The 19,143-nt window shown below is 35.3% G+C and overlaps 1 protein-coding gene across 4 annotated transcripts in view; it reads right to left on the bottom strand.

Annotated features, from left to right (window-relative positions):
• CBLB (Cbl proto-oncogene B) overlaps positions 1–19,143 on the bottom strand; it is a 217,891-nt gene that overhangs the window by 15,031 nt on the left and 183,717 nt on the right. For 2 of the 4 annotated variants that reach the window (XM_043594053.1, XM_043594051.1), the window contains exons 14-18: positions 17,768–17,914; positions 14,151–14,248; positions 13,906–14,037; positions 11,168–11,308; positions 3,475–3,594 (exon numbers count right to left, since the gene is read on the bottom strand). In XM_043594053.1, the coding sequence (XP_043449988.1) occupies positions 3,475–3,594; positions 11,168–11,308; positions 13,906–14,037; positions 14,151–14,248; positions 17,768–17,914 (638 nt within the window). The remainder of the gene's footprint in view (positions 1–3,474; positions 3,595–11,167; positions 11,309–13,905; positions 14,038–14,150; positions 14,249–17,767; positions 17,915–19,143) is intronic. The other 2 variants (XM_043594055.1, XM_043594054.1) reach the window with 2 other exon arrangements.

Here is a 19,143-nt window from a genome sequence, read left to right on the forward strand (position 1 = left end):
AAATGAACAAAGTAGAAGTGGATAAATTCCTAGAAACATCAAATCTTCTGAAACTAAATCAGGATGAAATAGAAACTCTGAACAGACCAATTACTAGTAATGAAATTGAATTGGTAACCAAAACCTCACAATAGTAGTCCAGAAATGAGTTAAAAAATGAGGATTCATAGGTGAATTCTACCAAATATTTAATACCTATTCTCCTCAAACTATTTAAAAAAAAATAGAAGCTTCCAAATATATTCTGAAAGGCCAGCATTAGCTTGATAGCAAAACCACCAAGACAAGGACACCACACACACACACAAATATCCTTGATGAACACAGATGCAAAAGTCCTTAAAATATGACTAACCCACATTCAAAAATACATTAGAAGGACCATTCACCATGATCAAGTGGAATTTATCCTAGGGATGCAGGGATGCTTCAATATTTGTAAATCAACATGAATATACCAGATCAACAAAACAGGATAAAAATCTTATCTTAATAGATACAGAAAAAGCATTGGACAAGATTCAACATCTGGCTGCTCGTGATAAAAACTCTCAATTAAGTGGGGTTAGAGGAAAGAGACCTCAACATAATAAGAGCCATATATGAAAAACACACAGCTAACATCATACTCAATGGGAAAAACTGCACTTTCCTTCTAAAATCAGCAGGAAGACAAAGATGTCCACTCTTGCCACTTTTACTCAACATAGTACTGGAAGTCTTAGCCACAGCAATCAGAGAAAAAAAAAGAAAAGGCATCCAAATTGGTAAGGAAGAAGTAAAGCTGTCACTATTTGCAGACAACATGATACGATTTATAGACAACCCTAGACGCCACTAAAATCTGCTAGAATAAATGAATTCAGTAAAACTGCAGGACACAAAATTAATACACAGAAATCAGTTACATTTCTATACACTAATGATGAAGTAGCAGAGATACAAATGAAAAAAATCTCATTTACAATTGCACCAAAAAGAACACAATACCTAGGAATAAACTTAACCAAGGAAGTGAAAGACCTGTACTTTGAAAACTGTTAAGACATTGGTGAAAGAAACTGAAGATGACACAAGCAAATGGAAAAGTATTTCATGTTCATGGATTGGTAGAATTAAAATGTCATACTACTGAAAGCAATCTACAGATTCAATGCAGTCTCTATCAAAATACCAACAGCATTTTTCACCACTCACAGAATTTTTCACAGAAATGGTACTAAAATTTGTATGGAACCACAAAAGACCCCAAATAGCCAAAGCAATCTTGAAAAAGAAAAACCTAACAGGAGGTATCTTAATCCCAGATTTCAAGATATACTACAAAGCTGCAGTAATCAAAAAAGTATTGTACTGGCACAAAAATAGACACATAGGTCAGTGGAACAGAATTGAGAGCCCAGAAATAAGCCCATGATTATATGGTCAATTAATCTACAACAAAGGAAAGAATATACAATGAGAAAAAGACTGTCTCTTTAACAAATGGTACTGGGAAAACTGGACAGCTACATGCAAAAGAATGAAACTGAACCACTTTCTTACACCATACACAAAACCAAAATGGATTAAAAGTGAGTCTTGAAACCTTAAAACTCCTAGAAGAAAACACAGACAGAAATTTCTTTGACATCAGCCTTAGCAACATTTTTCTAGATAGGTCTTCTCAAATAAACAATTGGGACTACACCAAAATAAAAAGTTTTTGCACAATGAAGGAAACCATCTAGCATACTGAGTGGGAGAAGATATTTGCAAATGATACATCTGATTAGGGGTTAACATTCCAACTATATAAAGAACTTCTCAAACTCAACATTCCTCCCCCAAAATAATAAAAAAATGGGCAGAGGACCTGAATACATTTTTCCAAAGAATACATACAGATGGCCAACAGACACATGAAAAAATGTTGAACATCACTATCAGGGAAATGCAAATCAACCCACAATGAGATCACCTCACACCAATCAGAATGGCTAGAACCAAAATGAGAAAAAATAACAAGTGTTGGCGAAGGTGACCAAAAAAGGAACCCTCCAGCGCTGTTGGGGGGAATGTAAATTGGTGCAGACAACAGTCTGGAAGTTCCTCAAAGAATTAAAATGGAAATACCATATGATCCAGTAATTCGACTAATAGTATTTGCCCAAAGAAAACAACAACACTAATTTGAAAAGATACATGTACCCCTATGTTTTTTGCAGCAGCATTATTTATGATAGCCCAGATACGGAAGGAACCTAAGTGTCTACTGATAGATGAACGGATAAAGATGGTGTGTATGTGTATATGTGTGGGTGTGTGTGTGTGTGTGCGCGCACGCAGAAACAGACCCACAGAGAACAAACTGATGGTTGCCAAAGGGGAGGAGTATGGGGGGGATGGGCAAGATCAGTAAAGGTGAAATGGAGATACAGGCTTCCAGTTATTAAATGAATAAGTCATGAGGATAACAGGTACGATACAGGGAATACAGTCAATGAGATAGTAATGGCACTGAATGGTGAGAGATGGTAGCTACACTTGCAGTGAGCATACCATTAAGGTATAGATTTATCAGATCACTATGTTGCATACCTGAAACTAATGTAACATTGTGTCAACCGTCCTTCAATAAAGAAAAATGTGTGTTCAGCATAACCCATACATCAGCCACTCCTCTACTTGGCCATCCACCTATCCAAGAGCCACGTGCTAGGCACTCTTGTGAACGTATGCGGATACAGCAGTGAAGCAAACCATACTCCTATCTTCAAAGCATTAATATTCTAGCAAAGGAGATGGACAAATAAGAATTCAAGCAAAACAATGGAATTTCAGGCAGTGACAGATGCTATGAAGAAAAATAAAGCACAAGAAGAGTGCAGAAAGGGACTGCGTAAGGTATGGGGAACCATTTTAGATATGCTGTTGGGGGAAGGCCTCCCAAAAAAGCAAAGCAGCGGCATTTCATTATTAATGGTTAGGAGTATGACTGGTATTTACTGAGACGGCACATTCTTCCCTCATTCTACGTAATAGCTGACAGGGGAGCACTGCAGTATCACCCTTAAGTAAGGTTGGAAAATTAATAGTTTGGTGCTAATATTAATTCTAAAGAGAATTCTCCCTTTAATAGAGAAATAAGAGAATGCAGCATGTTGATGCACGAAGAGATTTTTCCCATTTCTCATCTCTGGTATGGCAAAACAAAGGTTACAGAAGGAACAGACTCCGAATCAGAATATGTGCTTTACTGAGTGATAAGGTTAATATGAAAGCTGCTTCTTTTTTTCTTTTTTTTTCTTATTTGTGGGGCAGTTTCGTAGGGATTCCACTTGTAATACAAGTTTTATAAGCACACTGTAAAGTGACAAAAATACTTTGCTGGGAGTGCTCATTAAATTCTGTAACGAATAAAAAAGTGCTCTGAAAACCAGCAAGCACTGTATAAATGCAAGGAAGCATTATTACTATTGTTCGCTAACTCACCTGAAGATGAAGGAAGAGGATCATAGTCCTGTGATGCTCTGTTGGCTTTGACATTTTCGCCTGGTAATCTCCTAGCAGGAGGCAAAGGAACTTGGCCACTTGCTGGATCAAGAAAGGGATCTTAAAAGTAAAGATAATTTTCAAATTAAAATGATTATCTCTACCAAGTGGCTGAAGGAAAAAATCCTAGAAATTCTCTATAAAGATCAAAGGTTTTGGAAATAAATTAGAAAAATAATTTCATGACTGGTATTAACCATTTTCTAACCCACTTGCCTATGTCTAATTTATTCATCACTTGCTCAAATATGCTCCTCCTATTTATTCCTAGATAATACAAAATACTAATTTTATATTTAAAATTTTCAGATCTTAATTATAAAATTCTTGGTGATAAAAGCTGCTTCAAATTATTATTTTCTGTCCCATTCTGTCCTACACAATGAACAGAAGCTGTTGTAAAAAAATTTTTTTGACTTTTGCCTATAAGTGTCATTATCAAATCAGTTAATCTTTAAAATGGACCTGACATTTGGGATTTGTGAGGATTAAATAAATTCATGTACATAAATTTCCTGTACATATAAAGTATCTTTTAAAATACTACTATATTGGGCATCCTATGCTAAAAGTCTTATTTTTGAGACAGAGAGAGAGAAAGAGACAGGGTGGGGGGAGGGTGGGGGAGGGGCAGGGAGAGAGGATCTGAAGCAGGCTCTGTGCTGTCAGCACACTTCAGGGCTTGAACTCACCAACTGTGAGATCATGACCTAGCCTAACCATGTGAGCCACCCAGGTGCCCCTAAAAGTCATTTTTAACTGGCTCACTAAACAGTAAATTCAATTACTAAAAATTGTGCTATTAACATTAAGGTTCGCACATACACTAAAGAGTGACATTTTCAACCACCTTGGCAGTCAGAGAGGGGGTATCTGAAACACTGCAAATTATGAATTGTACACAAATAAAAAATTATTTTGCTACTTCTGATGTTTATTAACTGGAACTGAAGGCAGAAAAATAAATTTTGTCAGTGGTACTATGGTAAATTGTTAGGATCATAAACCTAACTGATTTAAAATTAGTAGTTTATGGATTTAAATCCATAGAACTGGTTTCAGTTCTGAGTAGGTCCACATTACCTCTGCCATTTCTGATTCACTGATAATTTACTTAGCCATACCACTTCTATCTCTGGTTCCTCTGTTTTCTTCTCTCATATTACTTTCTTTTATGTCTGTCAGTATCTCCAGAGGTACTCTAAGTTCTTTTGAGGGCAGGGGTCTTACGTTACTCATCATGTTTGAATTATGTCCTCTAACACACAGTACCAAGCACGCTGCTTGGCAAATAGCCTAAACTTCAAAAGTATTTGCTTTTAACTACCAAAACAAACCCAAATAGATTACTATTTTTCACAAATTCAAAATCAGTGAAAACTGAAATGCTACCATAAGTAAAAATTGTAGATATTAAGGATCCGATTATATTTCATTGTTTGAACATCCCTTCAAGTTTGTCACTAAGAATATGTAAGGATTATATAAGAAGAAAATGAACACATATTTATACTAGTTTTTGACTAGATAATGTAAGGCAAGAGTTGAAGTCTTTGATTATTATTTTCCTCTCTTGAGTACAGTAATTATTCCTGGCTTTGCTGGAGGCTTTTTGACCTAAGTAAGGCTACTAAACTTGCTTTCATTAAATTCGAGATTAAAATTTGTGTTAGATTTAGCACTTTCAGTATTTGAAGAGTTAATGGTTCAGCCTCATTAACTTTGCTGAAATATTTTAGGAAGCAATGAGAAGATAAATCAAATTCCATGCAACAAATGTTAATCATTTGATTTGGAAGAGTAACCAATGGAACCAAGTATGGTGATTTCTGCATAAGTTTAGAAATTTCCTCACGATTTAGATTTAAATATTCATAAAATTTACTTTCAGTTATTGTGCATTTTAAACATCACTGATATAACATTAGGTCAGAGGAAAGAATGCCTTTTACAATACACATACTTTTTAAAAATTTCTTTAGGGTAATTTATAGGTTTGTCAGATATGCTGTTACTAATCATGCATTTAAGACTAAACATTAGATTCTGGATATACTACAGTTCATAAGTAGACTAAAATATACAGCTGTATGATAATGCTCCATGAAACGATTTCACTTAAAAAGTCACTAAAAATATGGTCATAAACAGCAAAAATACTTAGTTCAATTCTGAATCACTACCATACGTCTTCCTTCATGCTAAGTTTGCTACTGGGCAGGTATAGGGCACACTGGGCTTCTATAGCAATTTGTAAAGTTGAAAGTATTCATGCTTCATTGGGAAAAGATAGACAACACAATTACTACGGAGAGTATAATAATTATCAACTGTCTCCTGATAAAAAGAAAATTTGAAAAGCAATAAGGTTTTCAAAAATAAATTCTTCAAAAACTAACTGAAGTAAAATTTTGTATCCACACTTAGAATTAAAACATACAAATTGAAAATACCATAGCCGATGTACCATTTATATAGTAATAAAAGTTTGAGAAATGAGTGAATGAACATGATGGGATTAATCTATTCTAAAAAGCAAAGTGCTATTGCCTGTGATTTACAGTATGGTAATGCTAAATTGAAAATTTAATACTTCATTTAAAGATTATAAAAATCTAAGGAAAGACAGGGAGGAAAGGTTTGCTCACTGTAAAAGAAGTGGGAAAATTTGCATCGACCAAAATTATGCTGTGTAAGAAGGAAACCTATCGAATGGTTATCTCAAGGAAGAGGCGTCATGGAATATTTTTCTTAATTCTTGTTTTTGTTATCTGAAATACTTCCAAATTTTTACTCAAGTGTAGAAAAAGAGGCAAATAAAACTGGACAGTTAAAACAGTGGCATATTTCCTCTGGGGCTGTCCAAAGACCATCTGCAGTATTTACCAGTTATCTCCCAAATTTTAAAAGAACATCAATGCAGGATCTAATAGCTAGAAGAGCTATGTAGGTGAAATAAAATTCCTCTCTCTGTGGCCCTCACTCTTTAACTCACATTTACAAAATCCACACTGTGATTAAATCCTCCAGTATTAGAGAACTCACTACCCCTCTGAGATACAATAATTCTTTAAAAATTTTTTAAGAATTCCTTAAGAATTTAGGAAATTACGATGAAATTTCATTCTTAATTACTCTTCTCTGGTCTGCCTTGGAAGGAGACACTGAGGCTATCTAACCCTTCTTTCCCAAATATTGTAACTAGATACAACTCTTTATATATAGATATAGATATAGATGTAGATATATAGATATATCGATATAGATAATAGATATATATAGATATACATATATATTTATATATATGTATATCTATATATATCTCCAAGGTTGTCTCTCTCATTAAATGTTGCAGTTCTTTTAATCTGCTATAGTTTTTTGCAATCAGGTGTAAATTCCCTTCAGCATCCTGGCTCTCTTCCCCCAGGAATACCCCAGCTCAGTATTTTTCAAAATTGAACATGCCTCATGGTCCCCTAGAAGGCTTATGGAAACACAGATTGCTGGGTGCAGAGTTTCTACCCCAGAGTTTCTGATTTAGTAAGTCTTCTGTGGAGCACAAGAATTTTAATTTTTAAACAAGTCCCTCTGGCAGGGGACCTGGCTCAGTGGCTCAGTGGGTTAAGCTTGACTTCAGCTCAGGTCAAGATCTCGTGGTTCATGAGTTCAGTTAGTCAGCTGTGCTGACAGTTCAGAGCCTGGAGTCTGCTTTGGATTCTGTGTCTCCTTCTCTTTCTGCCCTCCCCAACCCCCACTCGTGCTGTCTCTCTCTCAAAAATAAACAAACTTAAAAAAAAATTGGTTTAAACAATTGCCCTGGTGACACTGATGGTGCCGGTCTGAAGACTACAATTTGAGAACCAACCGCTGCTCTAGCCCATCAGTCCTTCAACATGTCACCACAGTGGTCCCACGCCAGCCGAGCACTGGGGAGGACCTCACCTCACCCCTCCGATCTGATCTCTGTGAGTGAAACCCTCAAATGTCACGAGCTCCCTTGGTAGCCACATCATGATAGTGTTTCATAAAGGTCATAGTTAACAAAACTGCCTAAATTCCCTTCAATAACTCTTGCTAACAATCCAAATATTCTATTTTACTTGTGAAATTGCATTTCTGGATCCAAATGGAAAACTTTCATTTGATTGTAATAAAGTCAAATTTGCTGGCTTTTAGAGTTGAATTGTGACTTTAAGATTAGAGAAGGACTTCAAAAGAGATCTAGGTTAGAAAAATAGTGAAAGGAAGGTTCAATAAGGGCTGCCAGATGTGTTGTGTATTTTGTGCACTGCACAAAGACATGCAGTTATGGGAATGAGCAGAGTTCAAGACAGCCTGGGCTTTGTTCCAGGAGCACCGGCCCTGGCACAAAGTGGAAGGAGGGGTGCCTCTTTCAAGGCACCAGCACAAAAGAAGTGCCTCTGTGAATGGAACAAAAGCACATATATGCTAACAAAGTGTAAGGCTTTTTTTGAGGATTCTTGAGGTTTTGTGAAGATAGGACTACAGCCCGTCCAGAATGGATGCTCATGCACAGCAGTGGGCATTACTATTTGCCAAAAGAAATCCTGCATGAAGGCTGAAGACAGAAAACAGATAAAAGAAGCATCAGAGCTGTGCCCTGCTTTGCTTCCCCTCCAGCTCCTGCAGGAATCCTGAGGCTCCTTTGCAGAAACGCAGGACCTTGCAGTTTGAAAACTGCTGTTATAAGGCTGGAAAGGTAAACCTGACTCTGGTGTGCAGGGCACTGAATACTGGGAACAGAGACGGAGGTTTGATTAGGTATTTAATACAACGTCATGAGGAAATCCAATTTTTTTTTTTAAGACATCTATCCTTTGTCTTTAATTAGGGATAATGATTTGATCAAGGAAACCAAATCTCAATCATGCCAGTAAAGGTGACACTGGACTAAAATTGTAAAGACTGAACAATATGAAAACAATGGCAGTGCAATGCTCATACAGTCTGTTAAATGTAACAATCACCTCTGTTTACCTTTTATGGTTCTAGAATTATTGAGTCAAACTTTCATTTATCATTTACAGAGTATTTCACGAAATTCAATGAAAGAAAAGTGAAGAAAGGTCAAAAGTCTTATACTTTAGATATACAGTGTGTTAAATAATTTGTAAAATGATACTCAAATACTTATTTATGAGTGAAAAGAAACCTACATGTTCTATTGTTATGTAAGAAAAATTACAGTATTTCTTTTGAAAAAGAGGAGAGCTAACACATGTGGCTTAAGAGGGTACAAACTTCCAGTTATAAAATAAATCATAGAAATTAAAAGTACAGCATAGGGAATGTAGTCAATAATACTGATATTACACTAGATGGTGACAGATGGTGACTACACTTATTGTGGGGAGTACTGGCTAGTGCATAGAATCACTGAATCGATATGTCGTACACCTGAAACTAATATGACATTGTATGTTAATTATGCTTTGATGAAAAATAAATAAAATTGAATAAAAACAGTTGTCTCAATGGATCTCAGTATTTGGCAACAGACTAGAAATTTGTCATGTGAATGATATGAAAGGCTAGAAGAGGGAAAAAAGTTTTTTTCTTGGAAGTATTTATGATCAAGGGATGCCAACATTATTGAGAGTGGAATTAGAATACCTCCATGTATAAAAGAAGGTCAAGAATGACAGTCCCAGGTTCCAATAACACCGCCCTGGCCCCATGCTAACCTCACACCACAGGTTAAGGCTGACTACTGCCAAGATGCCTGGCAGCCAAGCAAAATCAAAAACAAGCAAAACTCTATAGGAAATAAAACCGTTTACGTAAGTTTTGTTTTACTGAGTAAAAGGGGCATTTTCATTCTGTAATTTTTTAATAATGAGAGCATTTTTGTGAAGTTTTTTATATGAAGCACCATGAAAAATTAAATTATGGTAAAGAACTCAAACATTTTACAACTAACTCTTTTGATTAAAAACAGGTAGACGTCTGTATTTGTGTAAAATGTTCTCTTCCAACTCCTGGAAGGCTTGACTTAATTTTAAAAGAAGGCACTACATTGGCTTTTACTTAATGGGGCCTAAATCACATATATAAAAGGTAATAGATACACTGCAGGAATCTGACCAGAGACTATCCAGAAATTAGCCTTGGGAAAGGTTAAGATTTAGAGTAATTTTTTTTTTTTTATGTTTGAGTCCACGTGTAAAACAAAGATTTGAAGGAGAGAAAAAGATAGCAAATGTTATCAGTGTTTATAAGAATGAACAGGAGTCTCATAGTTATCTATGCTTTCTGCTTGGATTCGAAGGCATATGAGTTTTCACCCTCTGATTAGCAGTACCCAGTGAATTCACTCCAGGAGAGCAGGGAGGCATCCAACAGAGCGGGTGACACAGAAGACAATTCAATCAGTATTTACTGATGAAAAAGTGAACTCAAAATTATTTCTTAAACTACTTTTAGGAGCTGAAGCTACCTATTCTAAGTTACAGGTGTGTAATTTGTCGGTCTTATCCATAAATGACCTCAAACTTTCTAGGTTATCAAACTAAGTGGAAAAGAAAACCCTAGAAGAAAGATGAGTGCTGAAAGTGAATAATAGTTAAGATTCACAAGTTTTCACTGAGGCATAGAGGAGGCCAAAGCACAAATTGAGCACTTATTAAAAAGTGATTTTAAAGTCTGCTTATTTATTTTGAGAGAGAAACAGAGAGAGAGAGAGAGAGAGAGAGAGAGAGAGAGAGAATCTCAAGCAGGCTCAGTGCTGTCAGCACAGAGCCTGACACTGGGCTCAAGCTCACAAACTGTGAGATCATGACCTGAGCCAAAATCAAAAGTCGGACAGTTAACCAGCTAAGTCTCCCAGGCGCTCCGCTTATTAAAATCTTTTAATGATTTATCTAATATACAAATGTATCCAAAGTAAATTGAGATAAATGTTTCCGAACACAGATCAGTCTCACCAGTATGACATACTGGAACAGTTAATATCAGCAGATTCACTGTAACTGATTATTTTTTCCTGACAGTTCTGGCTAATGGAGCAGATGGCTTATTAAGTCTCTTTATTTTTATTTTTACTCCTCACTTGAAAGGTTTAAAAAAAATCTGTGTATTAATTTTTCCTGGAAAAACAATAATTTAAGTAGATATATTGAGACATTAAAAATAACGATGGTAACAATAAAATGTAGATATTTCAGAAAAACTTCTCTATTAATGCTGTAATAATGCAATTTACCAAAATATTATCTTTTTGAATAAAATTATAGCCATAGCTAGTAAAATTAAAACTTATTAGAAAAACATACGGTACACAGAATCGGGACAGTCTAAATTCTGTCGTCATCACTAATAGGTTAATCACGGAGCCCTTTTGGTTCTCAGGGAAGCCTTGTGTGACATTAGGGTGTTATATGGATTGGAGGAGCTCCATAGAATCTATGATTCCTATCGCTTTTGTCATTTGTGGAATTCTTTGCATTAAAATCAACCAACTGACAAGCAAACCTACGCAATTTCTCATTTTCTCTACCCAGAATGTTCTCCTAGGGAGCTAGAAACCAATAAATTACTGATGCTTATTTGACGGTATGATCTTAGAAATATTCTTGTTTTAAGTGAAAAGTTTTCTTTGGCTTTTTCCTCTCACCTGAAGGAAGAAGGAAAAGGTCCTGTCCTGAGGATGGTCGGCTATTGGAGCCAGGAGGTTTTGAGTGTTCGATGAGGCTGTGCCTTGCAGGTGGTGGGGGAGGTGGCAGGGATGGGGGGAGGGCATCAAAAGCATCTTCACCTGCATTTAAAGAAAGGTGAATATCAACAGCAAAACCTCATTAATGAAAACACAGCATCAGGCCAAAGCAATGATTGATTTTCTCTTGCTGCTCCTAAAGAACTTCACCGGCAGGGTTTATCTAGCAGTTTACCAACTTTGATAATGAAAGCTAATTATTTTCTGGGAGTGTTTGGAGAGAAACACAGGCACATAAACACACATGTACAGGTGTAAACTTTTCCTATCACCCAGGCCTTTCTGTTAAAAAAGCAGTACTGTGGGTTATGAAAAAGCTGATTATCTACTTATAACCTTTATAATAGTAAGACACGGGAAGTTAGAACTAAAAATTATTATAGGTCATACCATCAAAACCAGAATTTTTTATGTAACAATAAGAGTTCACAGCCTCTTATTAGAAAATCACACTATGCACAAAAATTTTAATGTTACAGAACAGAATAATCTTTTAAAGTTTGTTCTGAATTTTAATTCATTTAAACTAATGTTCCACATATTTCATTGTTAAAATATAGAAAATGAACATACAGTACAGGAATATATTTGTCTACTTATCAGATATTTCTAAAAAGGAACAGCTAAATATAGAACTATGTTCTGTGGTCCCCAAACTACTTATATCTGCATATTTCCCAGCTTTAGTAACTACAGAATATTGCAGAATGCTTTTATGTCTACTTATTTTTCCCCTGCCACATCTTACTATTCTACTCACATTTTCCCATATCTTGATTCTTTAAAACAATAAAACTGCAAAGTATGTATTTTTGTAAGTAATCTCAAATACTTTGTGAATCAAACAGGATATAAACAAACACGTACATGTTCCAGTAATAAAAATGCATGTTAAATTTATCGACTTAAGCCAAAGTTACATTTTAAAGAAAAATGATTTTACCATTCATCTAACTTGCCTTGCAAAAGATATTCAAAACACATTCTCTAATGATCATAGATATTTGTCTAACTTAAAATATTTGAAGGTATGAGGGTGGAGGGAGAGAGCTTTACTGTCAGCCCAGCCTTCAGCTATTTGCTACATTCATCATCTTATTCATTCAAATCCTTTTTCAGCCCCTAAATGTCAGGTCCCATGCTAGGCACGTGGGTAACTATGAAGATCAAAATCATAAGGACCTGATCCAAGGAACTTAGAGTCCACAAGGAGATCTAAGAAAAATTCACAAAGAGGTATGATTCACAGGTGAAAGTATCACAGGTCCCACAGAGAAAGCTACACGTTTAAGAGGCAAGGGAAATGTAGAAAGTGGCATTTAGCAAGGTGTTACCAAGAACAGGAAGGCCGGGGATATCAGAGCCTCAAAACCACTTATTCATCAAATGCTAGGATGGTATCTTCTTGACAGACTGAATAGTATAAAATAAATAGTATAAATAAAGCATGAAATGCACATGAAGAGCTAGAGGAAGGTTGAGTTGTAAAGACAGGCGGGAACACTGATCTGCACTGTCCGATGTGGTAGTCAGCATCCACACATGGCTATTTAGCTTAAATTAAAATTCAGTTCCATCCACAGTCACACATGTGAATATATACATTCATCACTATATAAAGTTATATTGGACGATGCTTGATTTAGATCATCAAGACTTGGGTAGCAGGTCAAAAACCAGCATATAGGAAGAAGTGGGAGGGAGAAAAAAACTGGAGGTAAAGAAGTTAGCAGGTGCTTGTAATTCATGTAGTTGAGAATGAAGCACTGAACTACAGAATGAACAGGAGCAAAAGACACTGCTGTTACATAACTAGAAACACTGGTTGATGGGGTTTGTGGAAAAACAAGAGTCATTTCACATTTCTGGGAGCCTAATAATTAATTCACATAAGCCTATAAATGGACCTTCATCATACGTTATGTTACGGTGACTTGTGAAGCCTTAAGGTGTGTGGAGATTCTAATTGTCTTCCTCTAAAAATAGGGGGAGAAGCTTCCAACTTAGAATTAATGAAATCAACACAGATACCAGCACCAGCCAAGTTTAACATATATACACACATGTACCTTCACACATGTACACACACACACAAACTAGTGTACATCATATTAAAATTTGAACCAGAAAAATTGAGATTCCTTGGATGTGCAGTTGCAATGATTCTATGACAGAATCTATTTCTCAGTTCTCTAGAATAAAATATGTAAGTTTCCAAAATGTAATTAGCTAAGTGAATGGGGTCATTGTATCCTGAAAGAAAAAGTAAGTACACATTCATTAAAGAATTGTACTTAAAGAAAATCTCAGATGAACATTTCAAGTCTAGTGGAACACAAGGCCTCAGGGGAAGGAATGATGCTCTGATAGGTTTTTAAGATTGCATTTAGTACATGAGAAGACAGCTTGATAACACGGAGATTGATGGCCAGCTACGTACACCATTGCTTCAATCATATAAGTGGAATAATGGTTACATGAATTTAAGAGCCACCACTATCCAGAGAATCCATTCTAATTCAGACCAACTCATAACCTTGTAAGTCTGTGTTACACTGAACTCTGAATTCTAATAATTCAGATATTAACTGAAAGAAGAGGCAGGGTGGCTTATTTGAAAAATTTTTAAAGGTTTCAACCTAATGGAGGGATGAGAAGATCATAATCAGAGGGCGTCCTGTTGAGTGAAGAACCATGCTTTGGATTGTCCCGAGTTGGAGGCCTGGCAGGTGGTAATGGCACTGGATCAGAGGCTGAATCAAAAACATCTCCTAGAGGATAACACAAAATCTTAATGTATTTTCAGTACAACAATGGCATGGAATTTTGCCTTTAAATTCTGACCATTAAGATGAAGAACACAGAGAATAGGTTTTATACATACCCTTTAAATATATGCCTAATTCAGGGATGTTTGGTTTCTTCATCTCTGAAGATGTACCATGTGTTCCATTCAATATACAATGACCATTATCACAGGACCTAACACAGAGATCAAAGAACAAAAATCATAAGGAAGATTACTTTCCATTTAAAAGTAATTTGGAGAGGTGATAGGGACTAGCAACCCTGCTCATATGCTAAAGTTTGAAAATAAATGTGATTTCCTTTTCTGGAAAAAGTGTAAGAAATATTATTCAAATATTCTTTTCAGATTTTTTTTTTTTTGAAAGAGATGGAGATGGTGCACACACACCTGTGAGCACACAGGGAGGTGGCGCAGAGGGTGACAGAATCTTAGGCACCATGTCCAGTGCGATGCCGGACCCAGGGCGGGATCTCATGACTGAGATCATGACCTGAGCCAAAATCAAGAGTCAGACACTTAACCAACTGAGCCACCCAGGCGCCCCTATCCAGATATTCTTACTAAACTATTTTTGCAAAGAAATAAAATAAGTAAAAAGATAATCTTAAAAAAAAATGAAATAAAGAAATACAAGCACTACAAAAATTGTTGATTTCCTAAACACATCTGTGAAGTTAACACATCATTTTGGACAAGTTCAATAATACCTTGTCAAGTTTTTGAAAATGTAGTAAGGCCTATATGTGTGTGTGTGTGTGTGTGTGTGTGTGTGTGTGTGTGTGTGTGTGTGTGTATACACACATATACACATGTAATAGTCCCAATGACTTTATTATTTGTTAATGATGTTTAACATATTTTTATTTCTGTAATTTAAACTTTCCTTAAGGTAAACTAGAGCCCACAAAGAAGGAGAATTATTAAATGTTCTATAATTTCATTAAAATTTTGATAGGCATATTCAAATACCTAGGGTCTGTCACAATTTCACTACTACTATGAACAAAACCCCGCCCTTCTGATAACTGTAGAAAAATGACTTTAGCAAAGGCTTTGGGTACACGACAAGGTGTCTGTAAAGGATAATACTTACTAAAGCAGTATTTTTGTTGTTAGTATTAATACTTTGAACTATGTGTTCATTAATACTATGAACACAATGGACAAAACTGGGGCCTGGGAAGATAGTAGGAAGAGAAAGTACAGAGCATACTTTGTCTTTAGAATATAGCTGTGTAACAATGAACTTTCTGCTCACCAAGCTATTCTGTTCATAAAAAGCTATAGAAAACAGAGTTTACATTTTCCGTTTCTCTGATTTACTCTGAATTCTCAGGGCAAAGTAAAAGTACATACATAATGGAGGAGATAGCGGATATTTAAATAGTTATTGCAAGAGGGCTTCATCTGAAATTCATTTCTATTCTCTCTGGTGGCCACATCTGTTTCAGGGGCCAGAGATGGTTCATTTTAAAATAGTTATCATGTATTGAATTTTCATAATAATGATGGATTTTTACTGAAACTGAATTGAATTATTCATCTACTGTTTAACTTTTTCTGCATATTGATAATTTATCTCTTCTGATGTTCCAAAGGGTGGGGGAAACATATTAGGATAGGAAGTATTTAAGCTTACAGAGTGCTCTGTGGAGGAAAGAAGGTACTTCATCCATTGGCTTTCAAGAACAAAAAGATAAAAAATTCACTCCTATTAAGTTTAGGGATAATCAACATTTATTACTTCTCTATAACAATGGAAAGATAGTAATGGCGGTCATAATTCAAATTTATTTTCAGGATTTGGGAGGTCTGCCACCAAAAATCTCATCTGATATGATCTAACAATTAAAATTCAAAGTATTTCAAATATAACTCTCACCTCTTCAGCAATGAAAAAAAAATGAAATCCCAAGAAGACCAAAAAAGCTCATCTTATTTCAGTCTTTACACATTACTATACATTTGTAGGAGCCAAAGGGACTAAAAATTGTGACCATTTGTATTCGGTATGAAGGAGTAACTTTCCTCTAATAAGAGTAGTAGACATTTGGTTCTTCCAAAATAACAAATTGCCTCTCAGTCATTTATCTTCTCAAGGACACTATTTTATCAACAAATGTCTTAAACACCAGTGATTAGCAAGAAATGAAATGGTTCTTGTTTTGAAATATGAAGCCCTAGACTGCAGAATGTTAGTGATCCTGGTTAAGAATTCTGTAGAGTGTTGATAATTTTAACCAGGATCACTCATTTCGACAGATCTCTGGTTAAAATGAAGATTTGCTTCTCTTTTCCAAGTATTGCATTTCACCTTGGTGTGATAGTCTAAGAAAGACACTAAAACATTCTATTTAGATTTTTCATCTGAAAAGGAGGGAACACTCCACTCACAGAATGCTTTCCATTGATGGACTTGACCTTAAAACGAAAACGATGCACGAAGATAAGACAGATGGTTGAAGTGTTCAGTAGTTTTCCTATCCTCAATCAAGAGGTGCTGGAAGGCAGGAAGGCTAAGCCACCAGCTGTAGTGAGTGAAACCCCGTGCTGTATGCCAAGCAAAGCTCCAGGGATTCCGTCATACAAAGGAAATGAGCTCACTAAGTTTTAAAACTGAGATTTGACTTATTGAGTACTTCATGTAAGTCAGATGAGATAAAGAAAAATAGTATTAGATTACAGATTAATAAATCAATTATACAAGTGCAGAATCATCCTACTTAAACACAAACTAATATTTCAGTACGCACCACCCAGTTTTAACAACTGCTCTATACCTCAGTGGGGCTGACACTTCAAGGTTGTCTCCATTACAATGAGAACAAACAACTGGCAAGAAGAAAAAAAAAGAAAACCCTATTTCTCACATTCTTATTTGATCTAAGGAAAAGTAAAATAGTACCTCATTAAAAAAGGTAAATACTTCTTAGTCTTTTTTTCTTAACTTCTTCAGGATATGATAAATAGAAGTAGGCAGCATATCAAGAAGGGAAATGAATATAAATTATACTAGTCCTTACATCAAAAAAAATTCTAAGAAAGGTAATACTTTAGTTTCTGGGCACTGATTTTTCTTCATGAGGTATGTACTAAGAACTGATAAAATGCATTGGAAAATAGTATATTGAAAATTCATGAATTAATTACCACTATATGTAATATACAGCAAAGTTTTATTAGATTATAATTTGTTTTGGGGGGAGAGGGGCAGCAAAATGTTCCATTAGATTTACTAGTCAATTAGTTTAGTCAACTGACTTCTTGAGTAATGAGAAATCTGCATCTTTTAGTTTTCTATGAAAGGAATGCAGAAAATAGTATATAATAAGAGGAGGCTTTGACCAAGAAATCAAGGATTTTTTTTTTTTAATTTTTTTTTTCAACGTTTATTTATTTTTGGGACAGAGAGAGACAGAGCATGAATGGGGGAGGGGCAGAGAGAGAGGGAGACACAGAATCGGAAACAGGCTCCAGGCTCTGAGCTGTCAGCCCAGAGCCTGACGCGGGGCTCGAACTCACGGACCGCGAGATCGTGACCTGGCTGAAGTCAGATGCTTAACCGACTGCGCCACCCAGGCGCCCCAAGGATTTTTATTTAAATAGCTGTGATTCAGTTGCCTACAAACAAATACCACACATGATAATGCTTATGCAGATGTGAGATGATAAAAAGCTGCCCATATGCTTACCTAAGAGGAGGTTTTACGTTATGGCAATGAGATGGTTGTGAATTCAGGGAAACAGGATGGGATGAAGGAACCTTGTATTCATCGTCATCTTCCTCTACTGGGTCTCTGGTTTTCTCTGAAAGGGAATTTGCTAACGGGCCAGTACACCTACCAGAGAGGGAAAAAAAAAATCCAGTCTAGTTTAAGCATAACAATTCAGAACAGGCAAGTTGAATGTGATCTATTCAAATCAAAGGAGCTACTTTGTACTTGTGTTCATTTTTCAATTACAAGGTAACATCAGAAGGGCTGTTCTTATACTAAATACAAATGAAAGGATTTTCAATCTTTTGTTAAGACTCTATTGACGAAATAAAAGAATTTCCATACTTATAATTTTAAATGGCAGAGTAAGAAAAACTAGTAACCTGTCAAATTAAATACAAAGATCTTGAAGTTAAAACAGAATGTATAAAATTATCCAAACCAAAGCTATTAAAATATTAACATTTTGTTCCAATTTAACTTAAATGGGTAAATTAAGATTTTATATATATATATATGTATGTATATATATATATGTATATGTATATATATGTATATATGTATATATATATACATGTACATATATATATATATATATATATACACACACATGGTAGTTTTATATATTAATGAAGTCTTTATAAAAAGGTCAACTTTGTCTCTTGTGAATATTACCTGTAGTTGAAAACAAATCCAGTTCAATTAAATGAATTATTTCTCTGGTAAGGTTCAAGTACAATTCAAATTATTTTTTTTCCCAACAACTAAGAACTAAAAATGACTGGAACAATTAGAAGTAGATAATAAGAGAACTTATTAAGTCTTTGAGGTAGAGTACATTATTTTCATGGCTTCAATTCTCTAATAAAAAAGAAAGAAAATGAGTAGAACAATCACCCAATATCCAAAGAAGTTTTTCAAGCATTATACTCATCCATGAGAGTAAATAAACAAAAGAAAACAAAGCCAAACAAACAAGGAACCCAGACCTTTTTTACAATTTTTCACAATTGTTATTAATGGAGTTTAACTCTTGCTTATGCAAGTGAAAAATATCAAAGTAGAAACACACAAACATACCCTAACGTTAGGACACCCAACTAGTTTGCAAGACAAAACTTTTGATAATCATAGTGAAAGTCTGTTTCTTTTCTTTTCTTTTCTTTTTTTTTTTTAATCTTTGGAACTGCAATTTTGAAGCACCTTCTGTAGAGGGAGCAAGAGTCCTTTGGTATATGTGCCATTGAACCTGAAATAACTTTTTCATTTAGATTTCTTCTCGCTGGTTAGAATGCGAAAAATTTTAAGGGCTTTTCTTTGTGCCCATTACAAGAAGGCATTGTGAAAAACCT

The sequence above is a fragment of the Prionailurus bengalensis genome, chromosome C2 (assembly GCF_016509475.1).
Source record: "Prionailurus bengalensis isolate Pbe53 chromosome C2, Fcat_Pben_1.1_paternal_pri, whole genome shotgun sequence".
Classification (NCBI taxonomy): Eukaryota; Metazoa; Chordata; class Mammalia; order Carnivora; family Felidae; genus Prionailurus; species Prionailurus bengalensis.